Source organism: Lynx rufus, unplaced genomic scaffold (assembly GCF_022079265.1).
Source record: "Lynx rufus isolate CCGP_SWC_20201006 ecotype Redwood Valley unplaced genomic scaffold, mLynRuf1.p SCAF_4, whole genome shotgun sequence".
Classification (NCBI taxonomy): Eukaryota; Metazoa; Chordata; class Mammalia; order Carnivora; family Felidae; genus Lynx; species Lynx rufus.
In genome coordinates this window covers 153,150,485-153,172,692 of record NW_025814856.1, presented here as the reverse complement: position 1 = coordinate 153,172,692, position 22,208 = coordinate 153,150,485, and the positions used below count along the sequence as shown (strand labels likewise).

Below are 22,208 nucleotides of genomic sequence, written 5' to 3'. Positions count from 1 at the left end.
AAAGGGAGGACAACATGAAGTAGACAAAAGACTGGGCAGGAGACCTGGCCCCTTTTTTTCAAAACACAGCTTCATTATTTTTATGGTGATGAATAGAGTACATTGTTATATGGAAAACTCTAGCAATGCGAAAAATATATAAAAAGATAAAAATCACTAGAAATCCCACACTGTAGACCTATATACTATTAAAATTTTAATGATCCCACTTCACATGCAGGTATGCCTGTTTTCCCCTCTCGTTTGTTTAAGTAGGTGAAGTCATACTATTCATGTTATTGTAGAATGCAAATTTTCACCCACCATTATGTTCTAGAGGCCTTACCATATGAAGCAGTATGAGTCTGAGTCATCCTTTTGGGGATCTGTTCATTTTTCCATTTTGTAATTTTATGCTAAGTGAAAGCAGAGCATGATAATTACGACTGGATATTCTAGAATTTTTTTTTTTTTAATTTGGAGAGAAGCATATCTTGAGAATTTCTCTTGATACAGGACATTTCCTTTAAAATCAACTCAAGGGTCACCCCAGTCCTCCTCTCTGAATATTTAGAAACTAGTAATTCTATATACCTCATTAATATTGAGGTAAAGACCAGATAGTCTACTAATACTGTAAGCAAGTTGGGAAAAATTATTACAGGAACTTCAAGCTGGTGGTTAAATATTAAATCCCAGCTAAATAAGTGAAATTTTAGAAAGAATCCAGAGCCACTGCTACTTTCCTTTTATCCTCTGCCCACATACCCTTGTAGGCTGCCGGAAGCAGGTTTAATTAAATTTGACACTCTCCATTGCAGTGATTCAGATGGAGGCTGAGAAACCTTCAATAATTTTTGTAATACTCGTGTGCATTTATACATGTGGGGCTGTTTCTTTAGTACAATGATCATGCCTCTGTCTTTTCCCTAGAACTTAGTATCACTTTTTAAATAGATAAAACCACATCATTGAACAAAAATTAGAAGTTTCAAGGAGTGTTAAGTAATATCTATAAACATTCAAAAGAATGGAGACCTTCCTGCCTTCTGCTGAATTCTATTCATCGACCTGATCCCCAAAATATCATGTGTGTGTATAAATATACACACGGCATTATAGTAGGCTGCAAGAAATGATACAGTTGTTAAGATGGTGTAGAAGATCACTGAATGATGGAAAAGATTTGATATATTAGGGGAAAAAACATGTGATAGAATAATATATAAACAGAGTGTGGTTTTCTTTTTATACAAATAATTACGTGTAGAGCTCCAGGAAAAGACACAACAGTCACTCTGCAGAAGGTTAACAGTGGTTATCTTAGTGTAGTATAGAAATTATTGGTGAGTTTTATTTTCTTCTTTTGCTTTTGTACTTTTTTTCCCAAGTTTATTTTTAATCCACACCCGTCACTTTTATAGTCAGAAATTAACTCACTTTTTGGAGAGATGAGATAGTTGTGAATTAGGGGGAACTTAACTGAAGGCTTTAAAACCAGCAAAGAAGCATCCCTAGATCATTTATGCCCATCCCATGCTATCATTTTCTACTTGCTGCTTCCCAGAGTTTAGTATAATAGAAAGAATCCCAAATCAGAAATCTGAATGCCTGCTCTCCTGTTTTTCTGTTCAGTGATTTCTATTGCTGAAGCATCTGGGTTCCAAAGCTCACTGTGCCACACTGTTTCCTGCTGTGGACCCAGTTACCCTGAACCTCTGTTTCCTCAGATGTAAGCCCCAGCTGTTGAGTGATAGTCTCTTTCTCTTAAACTTACCTATCTCACATGTTTAATGTGATAATAGATTTGAAAGTGTCTTGTGAACTCTAAAACCATAAGCATGGAAAAATCCTTTAGTGAGTTATCTTTGAATACCTCTGTTTCTGCATTTAAAAAAAAATCTCATCCCAAGTATTTGTGTCTCCTTCCTTCCCACTGTTACCTGTAGGGTAAGACACCTCAAGAGAGAGCACAGCAAGCTGGAGACCCAGATTTGGCTGCTTACCTAGAAAGCCGCCAGAACTATAAGATCATTGGCCATGAGGACCTGGAAACTGCTGTTTGACCCTGGTAGATCACAAAGAGAACTTGAGCGAGCATATCACCTATGCCCTCCCGGCGATCGGGCAGCTCCCCTGGAAGAAGCTGATGGAATCCATAAATCTGTCTCTCTCCTGCAAGAATCAATCTGATACCATGTCACCAGTTGTTAAGGGCTACCAAGACGTCCAACAGAACATGATAGCCCACCGAGGAAGAGGCAGGATACCTGGAGATTTGTGGAATACAAGTTCCACGAAATTTGATCCTTATTGCTTCCAGCAAGTAGCATGAACTTCTGTGTTCACCTGTATAATTTATTTTCAAGATTCAAAGGATGTTCGTATACATGGCACTGCTCCCGCCTCCCCCTGTGCATTCATGACTCCCCTGTACCACACAATTCTACTGTAACTACTCACCGTTCGAAAAATATGATCTGTTCTCTTTACATTCAGTCTTTGAAGACCACAAGACCATCTGAAGGTCTTTGAAAACCCTCTGGATGTCCTGCAGAAACACAACTGTAAAGCTGCTTCCATTTCCCAGATGAAATATACCAAGACTATTAGTGACTTTTTGCATGTTCCCTCCCTCCCACCCAACCACCCACCCAACCCCTTATCATTAGCTAGGAGCTGGGACGTGCCACATGGATAATGTCAACTTGTGTGCTCTTATCTCTGAGGTATGGTGAGGTGGCATGGGAGGGAACCCAGGGGCCGGCCCGGGGTTGTGGGGCTGTTGCTGATAGCCCCGAGGACTGGTTCAGCTTGGGCTGTTTGCACAGCTCCGTACTGCCTACGTGTAGCCATCTTTGCCTTTTGCCGCAATAGAGACGAGCGAAGGATTAAACGAAGGCCCATGGCTGGTTTGCAGAACCACTGGATTTTTAAGTGCAGTTGAAGTTGCCCGAGCAGAAAACCATGTGCAAGAGCTGCGATAACAGGAAACGGAGCACTGTGACAGCGTTTACGTGTAGACTTTCTTGAGTGATAAGAGAAAGCAGGCTAATTGACTTGAAATGAAACAGCCAATGCAAAAGTAGCAACATATTGAGTCAAAATAACTCACTTAAGCAAGAAAATGGTCACTGGAATATTGCACAGAGGCTAATAAGTATAGACTCTTAGGTGCAGTGGTGGAAGGGGGGGCCATTTTAGCTTTTCCTTCTAAGGTTTTGGTTTTCATTACCCCCAAGTAAGCCTTGTCCCAAGGATAAAGCCTTGTTTTATGAGTTCCACTGCCAGATTTCCAGGATGGCTGGATCTTTCTGATGGATGCCTCACCTTTTACTTGTCCAGTCCCAGGTTATGCTTGATAGCACTACAGCCCCATTTCTCCTGTACGGGGTAGTCTAATATATTCTCTTCTCTGTTTTCCTCTGCTGGAAAATTCTTAGTACAAACCGCTGTGGGAGCCTAGCCAGAAATGTGTCTCTAAAATTGGAATTGCAACTTCTAATCCTGCCACAGATCCGTTGGTCCACACAGGTCCCTCTACTGGGGATTCTGTGATAACTACGATAGCAAGAGAAAAAGTCTAACTTTCAGTGAAGATATCTATTCGACTTGGGTGTAAGTGAGAAATGAAAGCGGGTGATTAAGGGTGGTTTCAGACTAAAACCGATGTCTTCTGAGCTTTCTTCCATTTTGCTCTTAGACACAAGCAAAGTGCTTCTCTGGTGTTTCTGCATGTGAACGTATAAATGATGGTTTTTCTGCATTTACTGAAAAGGTCCAGTGGTGACGCATTGCTTATCTGAATTTCGTCTGGTCACATAACATTTTGAAAGGACAGCTATGAATACTGGATTAAGTAGGAGTAGCTTCTCAGTGGATGGGAACGTCATTCCAAAGTCAAATCGTTGGTGTTGTTTCCAGCTGTGGGAGAAGAGGTTGGTCATGAGTAATCTGTTGTCATCTAACAGTCTTAGTAATGGAATTATCTGTTGGGTTTTATGGTGAAGGGAAGGTGGACTGCAGTAGGTTGTTTCCAGAAGCTGGAAAAAATATGCTCCAGGAGATTTTCATCACTGGGCTTCATCTGGGAGTTTTTCAGTTGGTGGCACCATCAAAGAGATGTTGTGATGACAGAAATATAATCTCTAAAACCGACTGGAGTCTGGCCTTGAATGGTGCCTTCCATTCCCTAGATTTAGCCAAACAGTCGACCACACCATCGGTTACCCAGCTGCCATTTCTGGGATGAAGGACTATTTTCACCAACTACCATCTCACATTTCTTTGTGATGCTTCAAAGCAGCCCAGAGAAAATTGAGGGTATAGATGGCTATGGGCCAATTCAAATAGGTCCAACTGAAGTCACAAGTAAATTCCTGGTATGAAAGTAGATTAGCTAATGATTACTGTAGGAGTTCTGGTACATTTGAAAATAATTCCAAGCCAAAAAAAAAAAAAAAAAAAAAGCTCTGTGTTGTTGATGGGAAGCATACAACCAAGGCAAATAACTCTTTGAAAAAGCAAATGCCCTCAGGACTTGGGTTTTCCAAGAAAAGAACATCAAAAATGAGCAGAACAGTTATATATTCAATGGATTCGATATTAAACCTACCTCCTGTAGCATTTTTAAAAATTGATCTCTGCGTGTGACAGTCCTGGGCTTTAGAAAGGCCATATGTTCCAGCAGTTTCCAGCTCAGCCTAAGTATATCTTCTCACCTTTAATGGGCCATCAGAAAGTATAGAAGCAAACGGTCTGGCCCTGGTCTTTAAACCCACATGCATTTAATTTAAAATACATAAAACTATATACTTATAGAAATAGCAATTTCTACAAAACCTCCTGAGACAGTGCTGGAGAGAGGCTGCCTTAGCTGGCATTCATTCCTCTGTGTTTGGCTCAGAAGAGCCCCTCACGTGGTGGTGCTTTCTGCTCTGGGATTCCATTTTTAGGTTAGGCTGACAGGGAGGGGTATGAGAAATGGCGAGTTATTACAAGACAACATCACAGAACCCTGAAGGTAGTCATTTTTGAGGCCGTAGATTCCAGTCGTACACATTTAATGAAATAGAACCCAGCTAAGCTGTGCTTTATCACATTCAAGGACTTGATAAAAAACAGAAGCCAAGAAGGAAATAAACACCATGGCTGCGAATTTCACTTGGAGAGTTCTGGTTACCTCTTGTGGAGGCTTTAACTTAAAACCAATGCAGTTTCTGAAAAAGAGATCTTAGCTGGCAAGTGCACAGCCATGAAGTTAGCGACAGCTGATGGGAAACCTCGCCCACCCCGTGGCTCCCTAGGCCATCACGGGAGCTGGCCCTAGCGCTTAGGCAGATCTTTTTGCATTGAGAGATACTCAGCAGGTAGCTTTTGTTTGGACCTCATAACCATTTCTTTGCCTAAAGTGTTTCTGAAATGTATTTACCAGCCTTCTCATAATGTCCATGTTTTACAATATGTGGGGCAGCAGTTTTATGTGTTTATGGGTCTCTTTTATTTAAATTGTTTAATTTTATTTAGATCGCTTAATTTATAGAAGTCAAACATGCTTTTTATCAGAAGTTCGAATAGCACAGATGAGAATCACGGGCAAGGTCAAGGTGTTCGTCTGTGCTGGTGTAGTGTCCTCAGCCCCCTCCCCAGAGATAAACGGCGTTAACACCAATAAACATTGTCGCTTGTGTGTTGTCAGAAATACTGTGTACGCCAGCCCCCCCACCCACGTATAGAAATATATTTATTTGTATACGTGTGTGTATATCTGTACTATACACACGCTATTGCATAGGCTTATAATAGAACATTTTAGAAGCATGTTAATCATCTCTGTGTATAGTTAACACCAACAGGCAAAGGCAGGCTAACAGAAAGTTCTCATTTATTCTTTGTTGTTTTTACCGTTGCTAAGCTTAGTTCTTTTACTGCAGCACTCCAGCTACACATGGCATTTGCTGTGTGTCATAAAATCCATGACCAAGAGGTCTTATAATGGTTTATGTTACCTTATGTGAAGCATGAAACCTACGTGAGCCCAGAGCCTTGTCTGCGCTATTTTTGGATCTCACATGGAGAGTTTCTTTCTCTGTCCTGCTCACTCCCCTTACCAAGGCTGAGTTTGCAGGGCTAATAACACTCCATACACTGCCTGATGATATTTAATTAGGGCCAGCTACTGACAGGAAGGTGTAGTAACTTGGATATGGGCTGGGGTCTGAAGAGCTTGGCTTCCTTCCAGTAGGAGTAGCTAATGAAATCACTGAAAACAGTGTGATCTTTTACTCAATTATGCTGTTTAAAAATAAAATAGATCATTGTTGAAATGACTCCTCATAGCCATCAAATAAAACTAACTGCTCTACTTAAATGGATTATCTTCATTTTAGCTAAGAAAAAAAGTAGAACATGTATTAAATGAGAAGACTTTTCTAACTAACCTTTAGCACTTATTTGTGTAAAATAGTCTCTGTCCAGGTCTCCCTAGAACCTTCTCTTAATCTCTCTACTTTCTCATTCTCTGAATTCCATATTCAGCTGACTGGTGTAGTTTTTTCTCTGCCGAGCCTCTCAGATTGACTTTGGCCCCAACCCTTTCTGCGACCAGGTCATCATCCATCTCTGGTCCCTCCAATTTTTCTGACCATGGCAATAGTCCTCCTGGACTTTCCGCCACTACCTTCGTAATTTTGTCATACAGCTGCCCAGATTTTCCCCAGGCATTATGCTCAAAATGGATCAAAATGAAATGACCCTCTGGGACAAGTATCCATTTTGCCTGAAGGACAAATAGATGTCCACTGACCTTGATTATCTTATAGAGTTACAACAAGCCTTATTCTGAAAAGTCATCTGCCACAGAGGTTTAGCACACGTCTGTCTTGGCGTCCTCAGTCATGGCAGCTTCTTCCACATCTGGTGATGTAAACCATGTGCTCCCCGAAGTTACCTAGATGACTGGATTATATACGTGTTAACCCCTACTGGCCACCTGTGGATTTTTAGGCCGTCTCCCCACAGTTTAGTGAGAAACCTAAATACAGGAACTAAGCAAGGAGTAGTGCCCTTGGACAACCCACTCTCCCAGGACACACAGCAGTGACCTGGTCTCAAAAAGAAAGCAGAAAAAAATGATTCTTAGGCTGTTGAGGCATTGTCTTTTAAATTTTTTTTTTCAACGTTTTTTATTTATTTTTGGGACAGAGAGAGACAGAGCATGAACGGGGGAGGGGCAGAGAGAGAGGGAGACACAGCATCGGAAACAGGCTCCAGGCTCCGAGCCATCAGCCCAGAGCCTGACGCGGGGCTCGAACTCACGGACCGCGAGATCGTGACCTGGCTGAAGTCGGACGCTTAACCGACTGCGCCACCCAGGCGCCCCAAGGCATTGTCTTTTAAAGCAGAGATTTGAATATTGAATAATATCCTCATGGTAGACAGATTCCAAAGTCTTTATATGTCTTCAGGCATCCTGCGGGCAACCATAAGTTCATGAGCCAATCATACCTTTGGGTATTTAATCATTTATTTCAAAAATATATTTATCCCTTACTCTGATGCAAGCAGCTTGCTAAGGATCTAAGAATCAATGAGAGAGCCCAACCCCTTGAGTCCATGGAGCTGGCGGCCTAGGAGAAAAGACGGATTCCCATGTGATCAGTTGGGCATGGGAGAAGCACAGGGTGCCAGGAAAGCACGCAACGGGGTGTCCATCAGGCCTTTATTGTGCCTGTCACTCTTCAGCCCGCAAGATTTTAGTTTTATGAAATACGAAATGAGAATATGAAGGGGATGATATTTTGCATTTCCTTTTCCTTCGAGTCTTGGTAGTGTTCTTAAAAATGTATTTGCGACCAAGACTTTCAGATGAGACAGAAACACTACCGAAATGACAGCTAAAACTCATGCTATTTCTCAAGAATGAAACTAGAAGCAATAGGCAAAATTGGCAGTGGGTTTCGGCCTAAATACAAAAATGAAGTAAAAACCGTCAAACAGTGGAGTGGACACCCTGGTGGAATTACACACTTCTGGACCCTGGGACTGTTTGAACACTACTTGACCACCTGGAGGGATGATGCTGTGATTAGGAACGTTTATCGAAGGGGCTGGAATCAGATTCTGTGAGTTTTTAAAGTTTTATTTTTAATGTGGATGGCAGGATTTCAGTCTTAAAATTTATGAAAGTCTTGATTTTAATCTTTAAAACACCATTTTGAGAGGGAAAATCTTGGAGAGAATGACTTTTAGTTATCATTAAAAAATTTTAAACCAACTAAGCATGAATTTAAGAGCTAGTGAAAAGAAAACATATTACGACGTCTAACTCCAGAATACTTCTGGAAGCGTCATGGATTTTGATACATGTTCTTAGGCATCCTTAAGTCATCTTAGAAATCTGTTTTACTGTCTGTCCAGTGTAAAAAACAAAAAAACAAAAAAGTGGCGTGATTTGGTATTCTTACAGTTAAACGTAATCTACTATAACCGCGAAAGAAAATTTTGCCTAAAAGATATTGGGGATCCACACAAGGCAATCATGGAAACTCCCACTTGTTTTCGCTGCAGGCGTGAGAGCTGCAAGGGAGGGTCCACCCATGGAAACAAGTGATGATTCTGAATGTTTTCCCAAGGTTTACTGTTTAGAGCCAAATGGCATCTGAAAGGAGTCCCTTAATGGTGGGAACAACTGAAACTGTCTCGTTTCTCAGTCCTTTGGTGAAACACATGTGTCTTTCAATAGAAAATAGTTTATACAACTCAAATCTATACCATTTACTGTCAGTTATACCGTTTATTATAATTTCAGTAATTTTTAAACAAAGATCTCTAGACATGACAGACTAACACCCTCACGGTAGATGTTCGCTAAGTAAACAGTGTCCCGCCATTGCCTCCAGTGCTGTTTTACGTCGTTCCGATTTCCACAATTTAGAAGGTGCCTCCTTGAAAAGATATTGACTTAGCATCCCACAGCAAGAGTTGGGTAGAACTGAGGAATAGGAAGCTAAAAAGTCAGAGTTTTTGCTCTCAGAGGTTTCTCAGGTTGGGTAAATGTCCAAGGGAAAAAAAGGGTCAAATGTTTGGTGCCATGGTGGACTTCATGAAAAAAACTAATACTGAGGGTGACTTCTGGCTTGTCTATGATTCTCAACATTTAAAAAATGTTAGTACTGTTTTCTCTCCTTGGAAGTCGCTATTGGGATGATATTTTAGAATGCTGTACCAAAAAGTGTTGAAAGTGGGCTTGCCATTCAAGACTCCGTTGCTCTCATGGGTATGGAAGCCACATCTGCCACACAGTCACATGCACAGAGGTCTGATACACCTGTGGGAAGTTCTGCACTTGAAGCAGAATGAATAAGCAGGCCTGAGAGATTCTCCAATTCTGGATCTCTTCTTTTACAGAGCACCTCTACAGGCAGATCTGTGTATACGTAGAAGGCGGCTATTTGATCTGGAAAGAGAACAAACTAAGATTAGGAACAGGAATGTTTGGAGGAGACAGGTGAAGAAGGACTATGTAATTCAAGTTCTGTAGGGCAAATAATTTGTGAATTAAAGCAAGGACAGAAGAGTTCAGAACAGACATGAAAAGGAGGTAGCTTTATTGTTTATAGGATTTCTTTTTTCCTACACATCTATCCAGAAAAATGGACTGGGCTTTCTAAAAAAACAAAGTGACTTTACTGCAGCTAGGGTTTCTTCCACTATTTAAGCGAAAATTGAACAGCCAAATCAGTGATCATGAAAAAGCAATTCCTTTATTGTGAGGGAGCTTAGACTAAAAGACTTGTGTGATATTTTCTAGTTTTAGATTTCTTTGATTTTGGACTCAAGCAGCACTGTTAGAGTCCCCACCGCCTCTCGGTTCCTGCCATGTAGATGGCAGTTACAGCTTTTTTTTAACAGTGTCAGTCATTGCAAATATGTCCCAGGTCATTGAGAAGCAGGTATTTCATGACCCTAAAACAATTTGCTTTGCTTATGTACACACATGCACACGCACACACACACACACACACACACACACACACACACACTGTCCATTGCTAGCCAATTCCCAAATCTCCCAAGTAGAGTAGGTGTTTCTATTAAGGAAGAGCAGGCTCAGGTTCAGGAATTAAAGAGGAAAAAAGGATCTAGTGTTCATTTTCTTTCTACCCATTTGTCATTTGGGGTGTATGGCTGTGGCTGGGGCCTGGACAAATGACAGATCTCTGTTTTCTGGTGAAGAGCCATAGAGGCATTTTTTAAATGCCTTATTGTCATTAAGTAGGACTTAACCTTGTATTGCTAGACTAATGTTGCTACAATGTTTGTGGACTATAGGTTTAATAGCCCATCCCCCCTTCCATAATAAGAAGACCTGAATTCTTGGATTTCAGGTTGGCTGGATGGGAGTCACTCTTGAGATAATCTTTAAAAATAGACCATTATCTGGAGTTTTGCTGAGAAAATTCCGCCCCCCCCCCCCCGCCCCGGCTTCCCCTTCTTCCCCACCTTGTCTTTGCTCCTGGCTTGGGAAGGGAAAGGAAGAGCAGAGAGTTAATGGGAAAGGAAAAAGATTCTCAAGAGCAGTACAATAATAAGGCTCTAGTCTTCACACAAATTGCCATGGCAACCCACAAATAAATAATATATACTCTCAGTAAACTTTGATCCTCATGAAAAGCAAATCTAGAAGATGTAGAAAAAAATTGAGCTTGTTCAAAGTGGCTTCGAGGAATATCATGAAATTTTCAATCTATGCAGCTTAGAAGAATTATGTGTGGAATTTAGGGGAAGAGACAGTTCTAGAAAGAGCTTTCTAATAGAGCTTTCCTAAGGATTAGGTTGTTTTTGGAGTTTCTCTAAGTGCTCATAGGAGGTTAGACCTGTCCATAGGTTTGTGATTGTCTATGGTAAAATTTGTGAGAAATAAGGACAATTTAGGGTTTTTTCATAAATCTAAATATATTCAACCCTTAAAAATTTAAAGACAAACTTTTTTTTTTATCTTGGGGTTTACATGTAACCTTAAAATTACAGAGATAGGAGATGTTTACAAATTGTCTTTACTTATAAAAGTAAACCAATGACAGCTGTAAATTGGTTTACTCTATATTTTGTTTTAAATTTATGGGTAACTCTGAGATATGTTGGTGAGATTGGTCATTTTTAAGGTACTGTCTGGCTTTGATATTTACTGTACCTTGTATAATGAAACCAAATGGTTCCTAACCTTTTGGGTCTTATTAGCACTAAAATTTTTCATTCGCTGACCTCCATCCCTTCTTGGTTGGACTGAGGTTCTGACCACATGCATAATTTTCATCACAATTAGAATTCAGATCGATGTTTGCTCACATTCTGATTGTGGGCTGGGAAGTGTGGGTTTCTTGCCATCCTGGGAAATGAGTTTCAGAACTTTGACAGACAAAATATTCTAGCACAATAGGATATTTTGCAAAGCACATCTTTGAAATTTATAGTCCAGTTAGTTTCAGTAAAGGTTAGCTAGGCTGGGTTCTTATTTATTTATTTATTACAAATGGTTAAGTGGCGGCCGCGATTCTGAATATTCTATGGATCGTAGCTGATTGAAAGTGGGGAAAACCATTCCTGTAGAGAGTTCAGGAATAGAGGACAATGTCCATTCCCTAAGAATGAATATAGTTCATTTCATTTGATTTCTGAGTGGGAAAAGATTCTTGGGCATCCAGAGTACCCTTGGCTGTGGGTAATTCACTCTCAAAGGCGACATCTGTATGAAGAGTTGCAGTCACATTATAAAGGGCTCTTTCATGATTTCTGATTCTGCCCTATCACATCCCAGAGCCATGCTTTTGCAAAGCTGCCAGCTGGCAGGTGGAATCCCCCCCAAAAAAGCAGCAGCTGTGGCAGTAGGTTGATGAGGTTTTATTTCCGGGTGAAGTGGGATCCAGATCCTATGAAATGGAGGGAGGGGGGGGAGGGAGGGAGGGAGGGAAGGGTGGGCTGGGGAAGGGAAGAATGGAGTTTTTTGTAACAAAGTCATAAAGTATTTTTCCCTAATTTTCTTGCATTTCCTATTTATATAAAGTATCTTGATCACTGTGTTGCTCTACAGAGATTTTCAACGGAATTAATTTGGGAGACTGAACTAATCTCTGAAAAAGAAATTGACTAGTTACAGTTACCTTTTGGACACTTTTTCTGTATTGTGAATTGTGTGGAAATGTACAGAATAAAAATTAAGAAACATAACTCGTTGCTTTTCTTCTGTTACTGGCTGTTGGATGTAATCGGTGTGAGTACTGGCCTTCATGGTGGTTAAGTTAAATTTTTGATATCAGGAGGTAAGCAAAGATTGGCTATTAGGCGGGAACTAAAAGGGATCCCTGATAAGGCAGAAATTAAAAAAAAAAATTCTGCTTTCAAGATAGACTAATAGAGGCCAGATTTACCCTCCCACCTGAATAAAGAACATCCCTGTAAAAAACAGTGATTGTTAACACACCAGGTGTCAGGCAAAAAAAGACCGTGATCCCTAAGAGACGGAAGTTAGCTGCGTGATTACGCCAGTTTACGGCCTTCGGAGTTTCCAGGCCGTGGCTCAGGGAAGGGTGATTCAGGCGGAGCCTGGCAGACTTCCCGACTTGGGCAGACCAAGGCAACTAGAACTTGCAGAGAAGAGTGTCGGGAAACTGCACAGAGAGAGAACCCCACAGACCTGCAGAGACCTGTACCTCGGTATTCAGTAAAACACTTGCCAGTAGATCCACTTGAAGCTACGCAGACTTGGGAGAGCCGTCCAAAGTGCTTAGAAGGAACAACGACCCGCGCTCGCACGCGGCTGGGAGTAACATCCTTTGCCACTGGCCGCGTCGCGCCCTTACTGTCTACTCTGCCACGGCTTTTGTTTCTTCACAAAACATCACAGATCTGTTTTCCCACGCTGGTCCCTTTTCCTCCCCCGCTCCGGCCACAGTGGCAATCACCGTGATGGTTTTGTGTGAATCTTAACACGTCCCCATCCCTTCTCCCCTCTTCCACTTCTCAACTTCTGTTAACTATATCCCATGTCACAGATGTACATTTTATTTGATTTTTTAAAGTTTTGCACTTTAATGCCAGTCGAGTTAACATACAGTGTTATATTAGTTTCAGGTATACAATATAGTGATTCAACACTTCTGCACATTACTTGGTGCTCATCATGGTAAGTGTACTCGTAATCCCCATGCCCTGTGTCATTCATTCCGTCCCCCCTCCCCCCTGGTAACCACCAGTTTGTTCTCTATACTTAAGAGTCTGTTTCTTGTTTTACCTCTCTCTTTTTGTCCTTTGTTTTGTTTCTTAAATTCCACATATAAGTGCAATCATATGGTAGTTGTCTTTGACTTATTTCAGTTAGCGTTGTACTCTCTAGGTCATTCCGTCTTATTGCAAATGGCAAGATTTCATTCATTTTATTATGGCTGAGTAATACACACACACACCATCTCTTCTTTATCCATTCATCTATTGATGGACGCTTGGGTTGCTTCCGTAACTTGTCTATTGTAAATAATGCTGCAATAAACATAGGGGTGCACATATGCTTTCAAATTAGTGTTTTTGTATTCTTTGGATAAATATCCAGAAGTGCAATTACTGGATTATAGGGTAGTTCTGTTTTTAATTTTTTGAGGAACCTCCATACTGTTTTCCACAGTGGCTGCACCACTTTGCATTCCCACCAACAGTGTATGAAGGTTCCTTTTTCTCCACATTCTCACCAACACTTGTTGGCTTGTTGTGTTTTTGATTTTAGCCGTTCTGACAGGTGTGTGATCATATCTCATTGTAGTTTTGATTTGCATTTCCCTGATGGTGAGTGATACTGAAAATCTTTTCATGTATCTGTCGGTCATCAATACATCTTCTTTTGGAGAAATGCCTGTTCATGTCTTCTGCCCATTTTTTTTAATGTTTATTTTTGAGAGAGAGAGAAAGCAGGGGAGGGGCAGAGAGAGAAGGAGACACAGAATCTGAAGCAGGCTCCAGGCTCTGAGCTGTCAGCACAGATCTTCTGCCCATTTTTAATTGGGTTATTTGGTTTCTTGAGTGTTGAGTTGTATTAGTATATATTTTGGATACTAACCCTTAATTGGATATCTTACTTGCAAGTGTCTTGTACCGTTCAGTAGGTTGTCTTTTATTTTCATTGATTGTTTCCTTCACTGTACCAGAGTTTTTATTTTGATGTAGTAGTATACGGATGTACATTTTACATTCTATTTTGTACCAATGTTACAAGTTCTTTGTGTTGCTGATTTTTTAATTCTAAGATTTGAAAGTTAAGCACATGGAGATGCATTAGCATGGCATGTTAATGCATACCTCAGAGGCAAATAGTAAGCTGCAATTACAAGTTTCTTCTGAAAGTTTTCAAGGCAAGGACTCCAATGGCAATGAAAAGACAATGTTTCTATTATTCAGATCAAAATACTTTTCTTACCATTTTTTTTTTTAGATTGGTCTGTTTCGTATTTGGACCTTTTCATGCTGTTTTTCTTTCTCTTGGTGTTGGTCATCTTTGTTTTTTGTTGAAAGATACAACACACATTTTTTTCAGTATGTCTCTAGTATCATCGAGCTCCCTTGTCATTCTGGAATCCATTTCATTCTTCCTCCTAAAGGCATTCTCAGAGTCCACTGGCTTCCTGTTCTAATTTTGATGAATATTTTTCCCAGTCAGTCTGTACCATTATCACCTTAGGCTTTTCTTCTTTGGACGGCTGCATTTGTCTTATCACTTTTGACTCACGTATTTCTTAGTTTCTGGATTTTCTGGAGCATGGTCACAAATTACTTCTGAAAACTAAGCACTAGGGAAATAAATTCTTGGAATTCTTGTGTGTCTGAAAATGGCTGTTTTGTCCTTTCCTTAGAGTTTGTCTTTGGGATTCTGATTCCAACATCATTTGTCATTAGAAATCTGGATAATCTGAGGAAAAAGAAGGCCCATGTGCTTTGTGAGAAGTAGAAACGAATCGCCAATACATTAAAATCATCGAGTCACATGTTATGGGAGCAAAATGACACTAGAAACCATGTTGAATAACTTTATTTTGCACAGAAGAAAGCCAAGTGTCAAAGAGATTGAAAATATTCCTGAGGATCACACAGCTTACTGGGACGGGGAGACCTCACCAAAGCTCTGGTGCTCCTTTTGTGCAACTTTTATCGCAGTAACATGTTCAAATGCTGTAGATGCCACGTGAAGGAGCTACTGGGGTGAAAAAAAGAGATGTTTGTAGCAGGAGAGAATACACTGGAGTCCAGCCCCAGATCTGCTCCTGAAAAGCTATGCTTCTTACTGTCCTTAGGCCCAGCTTTCCTCATCTGCAAAACAAGACTGTACAGCTGATGGTCTCTGGAGGGCCCCTTTCTTCTCTCAAATGGTAGGATTCTCTGAAGGGGATATATATATATTTTTTTTTAATTTTTTTAATTTTTAAAATCTATTTATTTTGAAAGAGAGCATGAGCAGAAGAGAGTCAGAGGGAGAAGGAGTGAGAGAGAATCCCAAAGCAGGCTCCGTGTTGTCCGTGCAGAGCCTGATGTGGGGCTCGATCTCATGACCATGAGATCATGACCTGAACCAAAACCGAGAGTCAGACACTTAACCAACTGAGCCATCCAGGTGTCCCTGAAGGGTTCTTTTAATAGCAGGTCATTGTAAAGATTTAAAAGCTTCAAAATGATCTCTGTTCAAGGTCCTCCCTTTGGAAAACATCATTAAAGCTACCCCCAAAACATACTGTTTGAACTCTATTTGCCGTAGCATTCATGATTGGTTGGCATTTTTAAAATCTAAAACAAATGCTTTTTGTAATAAGATGTCTATGGCTCCAGCCCTTGAGAATTTGTGTGTGTGCTTATTTTCAGAAATCGGTACAGTGAGTCACAGGTTGCTAGCTGCCCGACTCTACAGGCTCTCCCTTCAGAGGTGTAAAGATAATTAGCTCAGTTTGACACAGATGGAAAGGACCAGAACTTACATGGAGCACGGATGCTTAATAACTCTCAGGTATTATTACAACTACACGGCAGCTATGGTAATGATAACGAGGAAGGATGTTTGTCTTTCACGGACCAATCTCATTAGGTCATGGGGTTTCTTTTTCTGCTTGGCATTGTCTGACTCCGTGTGGACCGCCCAGGGTTTGGCACCTATGTTGCTAATTACAGGCGGGGTGAACTTGGTCGCGGAACACTCTCAGCCTCAGCGTCCTCATCAGAAATGGAGAAAACGATACCACCAACCAAATGGAGTTTTTGTGGACAGGAAACGAGAGATTGGCTGGAAAAACACTTAGAACAACGCCTAGCACGTAGTCGGTGCTCAAAAAGTTGTATCTATGAAACCGTGCTGGGGAGGATTTCACTGACGGCATGCTCATCCCATTTCCCACACGTTCCCTGCACTGTGGGGTAGGGGGCAGGCAGAGAGAAAGGGGCCTGTACGTCCTCACCTCAGATGATTTAGTTTACTTAACTGTCTTTGCAGTGACATTAAAGTTCCCGACCTAGAGTCTGCCTCAATCCTTTTTCTCCCTCTGGCTTGTAAAAATGCCTTAAAAAACACGCTTTGACAGTGTTAAATAGGGCCCATTTGTGAAAACTTGAATGGAGAGAATATATGGAGTAAATAGACCCAAAAGCTTGAACTGAGAATGGAAAAAAAAAAAAAATCCGTCAGCTTGTCCGAAGTCTAGCTTCACATGATGCCAGTCTGGGGGCGTTGCCGGTTTAAGAAGGCACCGCTGGGCTGTCTCTTCTAGCATAGGGCCTGCGCACATAACCCGCATTATCAGTTTATTTAAGTCCAGGGATAGTTTTCTTGTTTTAATTTGCCTGTTTTTAAACTGTCTTCGTTCTTCTGAAAATCACCACATTTCCAAACTCAGATGGCATAGGGCCAAACTTGTGAAGATTCTTTCATAACGTGAAAACCTCTGTCAATGTATAAGCTGTAGGGATATTCTGTATGTTCTCCCGATGATCCGCACCGTTCAATTGTGGTTTCTGTGTCTCCCACTGCCTGAAGCCTCTCTTTAAACGTCCTCTATCCGTAACTTTTACTCTCAGCTTTAGGATTACATTGGGTCTGGCTCCTCTGAATTCAGGGTTCTGGGGATTTGTTTTTGGTTTTGTTTTTGTTTTGTACTGTACAGAAAGGAAAATGCGTCTTCAGCCCAAACCTACGGTTTGCCCTGAAGACCATGATATAGTCCCATGAATTAGGGCCTTTCATTGTCACTGATGATGGGTATGAAATACAGGCATCCAAGCTGTTTTTAATCATCTGTATAGAAAAATCAATGGCCGCAGTTTTCACTGGCTCAGTGAGCGGCTGGCTCTTTGCAGGAAGAGATGACAGCTGGTCTGCCTGCCAACGACACCCTCGTTCCTCTGCCAGAGGCCATCAGGAGTGACATCCTCAACTCCGTTAGCAGTAGCCTCTGGTGAAAAGTACAGGCTTAATTACCAAATGTGAAATGGCCATTGAGGTTGTCAAGAGAAGGGCGATACCGATGGAATGGAATTTTCTTGCTCTAACCCAAACCCAACTCATATTTTTCATTCTCTTTATCTTGTCTGAAAAGAAGTAGGGAGTAAAGGTTGGATGAGCAACAAATACCAAATATCGTGCATGGGGTTTGTGCTGGAATAATGTGCTAGTCATTTGACTGAATAGCTCCACTCAAGAAAACTGGATCTTTCAGAAATTTCTTGGTTCTGTTGTCATTTTTATTTTCAAGGAACAAAACATAGGCTGTGGGTGCCTGGATCAGAAGCTTTTCTAGTGTCCTCACGAGGATAAATTAAACCAGAGATCCCATACTGGTATGTCTGGTCGATTGTTATTTTGTGACTCCAATGAACCCTGCCTCCTGATGTCAATGTCCGGTATAGTCCGCTTCCACACTGACTTTGCGTTTGTCCCTTTTGCTAGTGTCCCTTTTCGCTGGTGTAAAGCAAGTGGCGGTTTGACGGGCACTTGCACACTGGGGCTGGTCCCACCGTTGTGACAAATCCCAAGTTAGCCACACGGGGAGGCATGCAGAGAGCGAAAGCTGTCGAGCCAGCCCCTATCTGTTTCAGCCACCCCCATGCAGGTACCCATCCAATGTGTGATGGAAGAGGGTATCTAGGATGTTCTAGTCCCAGTGTGGGGCAGAGTAGAGCTGCCCTGACAAGTCCAGTCCAAGCTGCAGAAACACGAGCAAGTTAATGATGGCTTATTTTTAAAGCCACTAAGTTTTGGGTGGTTTGTAAGAAATCAATGGATAAGTGAATCAGCATCTCAGTATCTGAAAAGACATAGCTGGATTGGCTTGACCATTTGTGGTCCATTCCCTTCTGTTAGTGAAGCCAGGAGAGGGGACAGTTACGTGATTTTTTTTTTTTAGTCCAACCAGTAACTGAATTTGTGCATTGAAGCGGTCCATACAACGCTATAGAATCAGAAACATGGAGTTGGAGAGCTCTCCCAAAGTATCTACTTGTATTTTCAAAATCTCTACTTTGAAAATTCAAAAAAAATATATTGGAGTCCACGAAAGGGAAGCTAGGAATAGAATTCAAGCCTCATGATTCTCCCAGTATCTGTATTTTGTTGACTCCAGTGGTTTCCAACACTCTCAGGGACACGGACCACTGACCGGAACATAGTAAATGCTAAATTAATGTGAATTAATTTGTTTGCTTTATTGTAATTTTTCTAATGTTGATCTAAAGCTGTGAGATCCATGGCTATATCCATATCAGAGAACATAGTATATGCTGATAATTAGGTCTTTGAGAGGAAAGGTGAGGTGAAGGAATGAGAAACTTATCAATTTGAAAATAGCTTCCAGGTCTCTATCAGTGACCACTGATTTGAGAAATCTGCTTTAAGTCTTGCTGAACATTTAAGGAGCTGCAGTCCCATGCTTTCAGGGAACTTGAATTCATTTGTTTACTTTCTTTTTTTTCTTCCTTTCCTCCTCCCTTCCTTCCTTCCTCCCTCCCATTCTTCCTTCCTTCCTTCCTTCTTCCTTCCTTCCTTCCTTCCTTCCTTCCTTCCTTCCTTCCTTTTTTCTTCTTTCTTTCCTTCCTTCCTTTTTTTATTCCTTCTTTCTTTCTTTCTTCCTTTCCTTCCTTCCTTCCTTCCTTTTTTCTTCCTTCTTTCTTTCCTTCCTTCCTTCCTTCCTTCCTTTTTTCTTCTTTCCTTCCTTCCTTCCTTTTTTTATTCCTTCTTTCTTTCTTTCTTCCCTTCCTTCCTTCCTTCCTTCCTTCCTTTTTTTTTCCTTCTTTCTTCCTTTCCTTCCTTCCTTCCTTCCCTCCTTTTTTCTTCCTTCCTTCCTTCCTTCCTTCCTTCCTTCCTTCCTTCCTTCCTTTTTTCTTCCTTCTTTCTTTCTTCCTTTCCTTCCTTCTTTCCTTCCTTCCTTTCTTCTTCCTTCCTTCTTTCTTTCCTTCCTTCCTTCCTCCCTTCCTTCCTTCCTCCCTCCCATTCTCCCTTCCTTCCTTCCTTTTTTCTTCTTTCTTTCCTTCCTTCCTTCCTTCCTTCCTTCCTTCCTTCCTTCCTTTTTTTATTCTTTCATTCCTTCCTTCCTTTTTTCTTCCTTCCTTCCTTCCTTCCTTCCTTTTTTCTTCCTTCCTTCCTTCCTTCCTTCCTTCCTTCCTTCCTTCCTTCCCTCCTTCCTTCCTTCCTTCCTTTTTCTTCCTTCTTTCTTTCTTCCTTTCCTTCCTTCTTTCCTTCCTTCCTTTTTTCTTCCTTCCTTCTTTCCTTCCTTCCTTCCTTCCTTCCTTCCTTCCTTCCTTCCTTCCCCCTCACTCCTCTCTTTCTCTCTCTCCCTTCCTACCTTCCTCTCTTCTTTGGTTATAAAAAAAAAAACCCACTCACTCAATGGCTTGGAGGAGTTTTCGGCTTCTAATGAACTCATACGTTAGGTTCTTGGGGAAGATGGGGCACACCAATCATTTGTGAGTTTCCAAATCCCAGGTATGAGGTTTGCCAGTCTGATAAGCCTCTAGCTATGGGGTCAAGGAATCACAAAATTTGAGGTTAGATAAGGTGCTGAAAGTTATTCCATATTGTAGGGTCTTAATATAGATCTCTGAGGTTTAAAAAAAACTATGACGTATTTTTACCAAGTTTACAATTAACTTAAGGTAGTTGACCAGTAATATCCTAGTTACTCAAGTCTTCGTTTTTCAGGTTTCGATGGTTGCAAATGTCTGGTAGATCAAAAGTTGCGGTGGTGTCGAGTCATTAGGTTTTGGACACACCATTAGCAAAATTAGTCTCTAATTAAAGAGTCTTGCATTCTAGATGCTAGCATCTATCCTCAACTGTTCAACCGAGATCTTATTGGGCAGTCTCTCACAGATTTTTTGAATACTCTAATAGCTTACAATGCAACATACTATGAGAAAATAAATTATAGAGATAAATCACCTTTTAAAAGACAGAGAACAATGACAGCGTTTTTTGTGGCAATGAGAATAACTGAAAAGCAAAGAATCAGAGGGAATCTTGGAGAATTGATGAGAGCTTTACATATTACCTTGTAAATATAATCATGCTTCGGATTTAAAATCTGAAAGAAGACATATTGCCATACAATTTTTTAGAAAAACCGAAACAAAATGTACGTTTGACTTATTCATTGGGTTAATACTTACAATCTAAATTTGTTCAGTAATATAAATAGTTTCATTCTATTCTTCAACATAAAAAAATCCCCATTTATAATGAAACGTTGACCCCCTATCTGAAAATATATTTTCTGGGTTCTGATTATCCTGAAATAATGAATCCCCACCCCCGCATTTATTGACTGTATTATATGCATGATTCAGCTTCTGATGCAAAGGACAGAAAGAGATGACCACTTATTGAGTGTCTTTTACATTCCATGATCTGCTCTGGGCACACATTACATTTTTTTCTCATTATTTATCCTTGTTACAGCCTTCCAGAGCAAATACCTGCCAGTAATCCCATTTTATAGATGAGAAAAACCAAGCCTTAGTATTTAAGTAGCTTGTATAAAGTCAGATACGTATTTTGTGAAAGAAAAGGAATCACGATCACAAGTTTTTTTATCAACGGCATTCAAGGAGTCGGTAAATAATATACCACCTTACTCTTCAAGCTCCAAGCCAACGGAGACATTAAAAACAAATACAAATAAAATAGGACAGAGCAAATTGGAGCCCCACATATGCTTTTATGAATGATAAATCTGATATCGAAAGCGTGGTTCATATGGAAGGACAAGTGGGCTTCCTATTAAGGCTTCTAGAAGGACACAGCCCACAGTGTCACATGTTGTTCCCTTAAGTCTCCGCCCTCCCCAAAGCGGAAAAGAACTATGAGTTGGAACAATCGGGGTCTAGAAAACGCATCGATATATATGATTGGCTGGTCAGGAAAAAGAATCTTCTTTAGGATAAATTCTTCCTTTAATAACATTTTCCCCCCCACACCCTTTTGTGCCACTGTTAGAGATAAAATATTTGGCTGAATGAGGCACTGGTATCACTTACTGAAAGTCTATCTTATGCTGTAAGTGGTTTCTTATTCTAAACACTGTGACAGAAAAAGTGCTTGAAACATGAACTAGTTATCAGCAGATCTTGCTAAGGAGTTCTGAGTTTATATGGTGAGATCAACAAAAAATTCCAAAGAGACTGAAATAGAAAATGAAACGTTTAAGGAAAAGAACAGAACTGCTTACAGACTGTTACCACAGGCAGAAGTAAGTAACTTGATGGAAATGAAGACTAAAATAACTATTTTTCTTTGTTTTAATTTTTTTAATGTTTACTTGTTTTTGAGAGAGAAAGAGAGACAGAGACAGAGTGTAAGCGGGGGAGGGGCAGAGAGAGAGAGAGAGAGAGAGAGAGAGAGAGAGACACACACACACACACACACACATACACACAGAATCTGAAGTTGGCTCCAGGCTCTGAGCTGTCAGCACAGAGCCCAATGCGGGGCTCCAACTCAAGAACTGGGAGATCATGACCTGAGCCGAAGTCGGACATTTAACCAACTGAGCCACCCAGGTGCCCCAAAATAACTTTTTCCATGCAACAGCTTTTATTAAGCCTGTGGTAATTGAAACAGGAAATTAAAGTGTTGCTAAAACCTGGTACACATAAAGGAGCTGAAATCCAGCTTTAAAAAACAAAAAAAACCACCAAAAACCCAGGTAGGTGCGGGT

At 40.8% G+C, this 22,208-nt stretch overlaps 1 protein-coding gene across 4 annotated transcripts in view; it reads left to right on the top strand.

The window, feature by feature from the left end:
* Nucleotides 1–7,123, top strand: part of DGKI (diacylglycerol kinase iota) — a 450,160-nt gene extending 443,037 nt beyond the window's left edge. For all 4 annotated transcript variants that reach the window (XM_047097249.1, XM_047097250.1, XM_047097248.1 and 1 more), the window contains one exon: nucleotides 1,929–7,123. In XM_047097249.1, coding sequence (XP_046953205.1) covers nucleotides 1,929–2,045 — 117 coding nt within the window. In that variant the 3' untranslated portion in view covers nucleotides 2,046–7,123. The remainder of the gene's footprint in view (nucleotides 1–1,928) is intronic.
* Nucleotides 7,124–22,208: the final 15,085 nt, after the last annotated feature.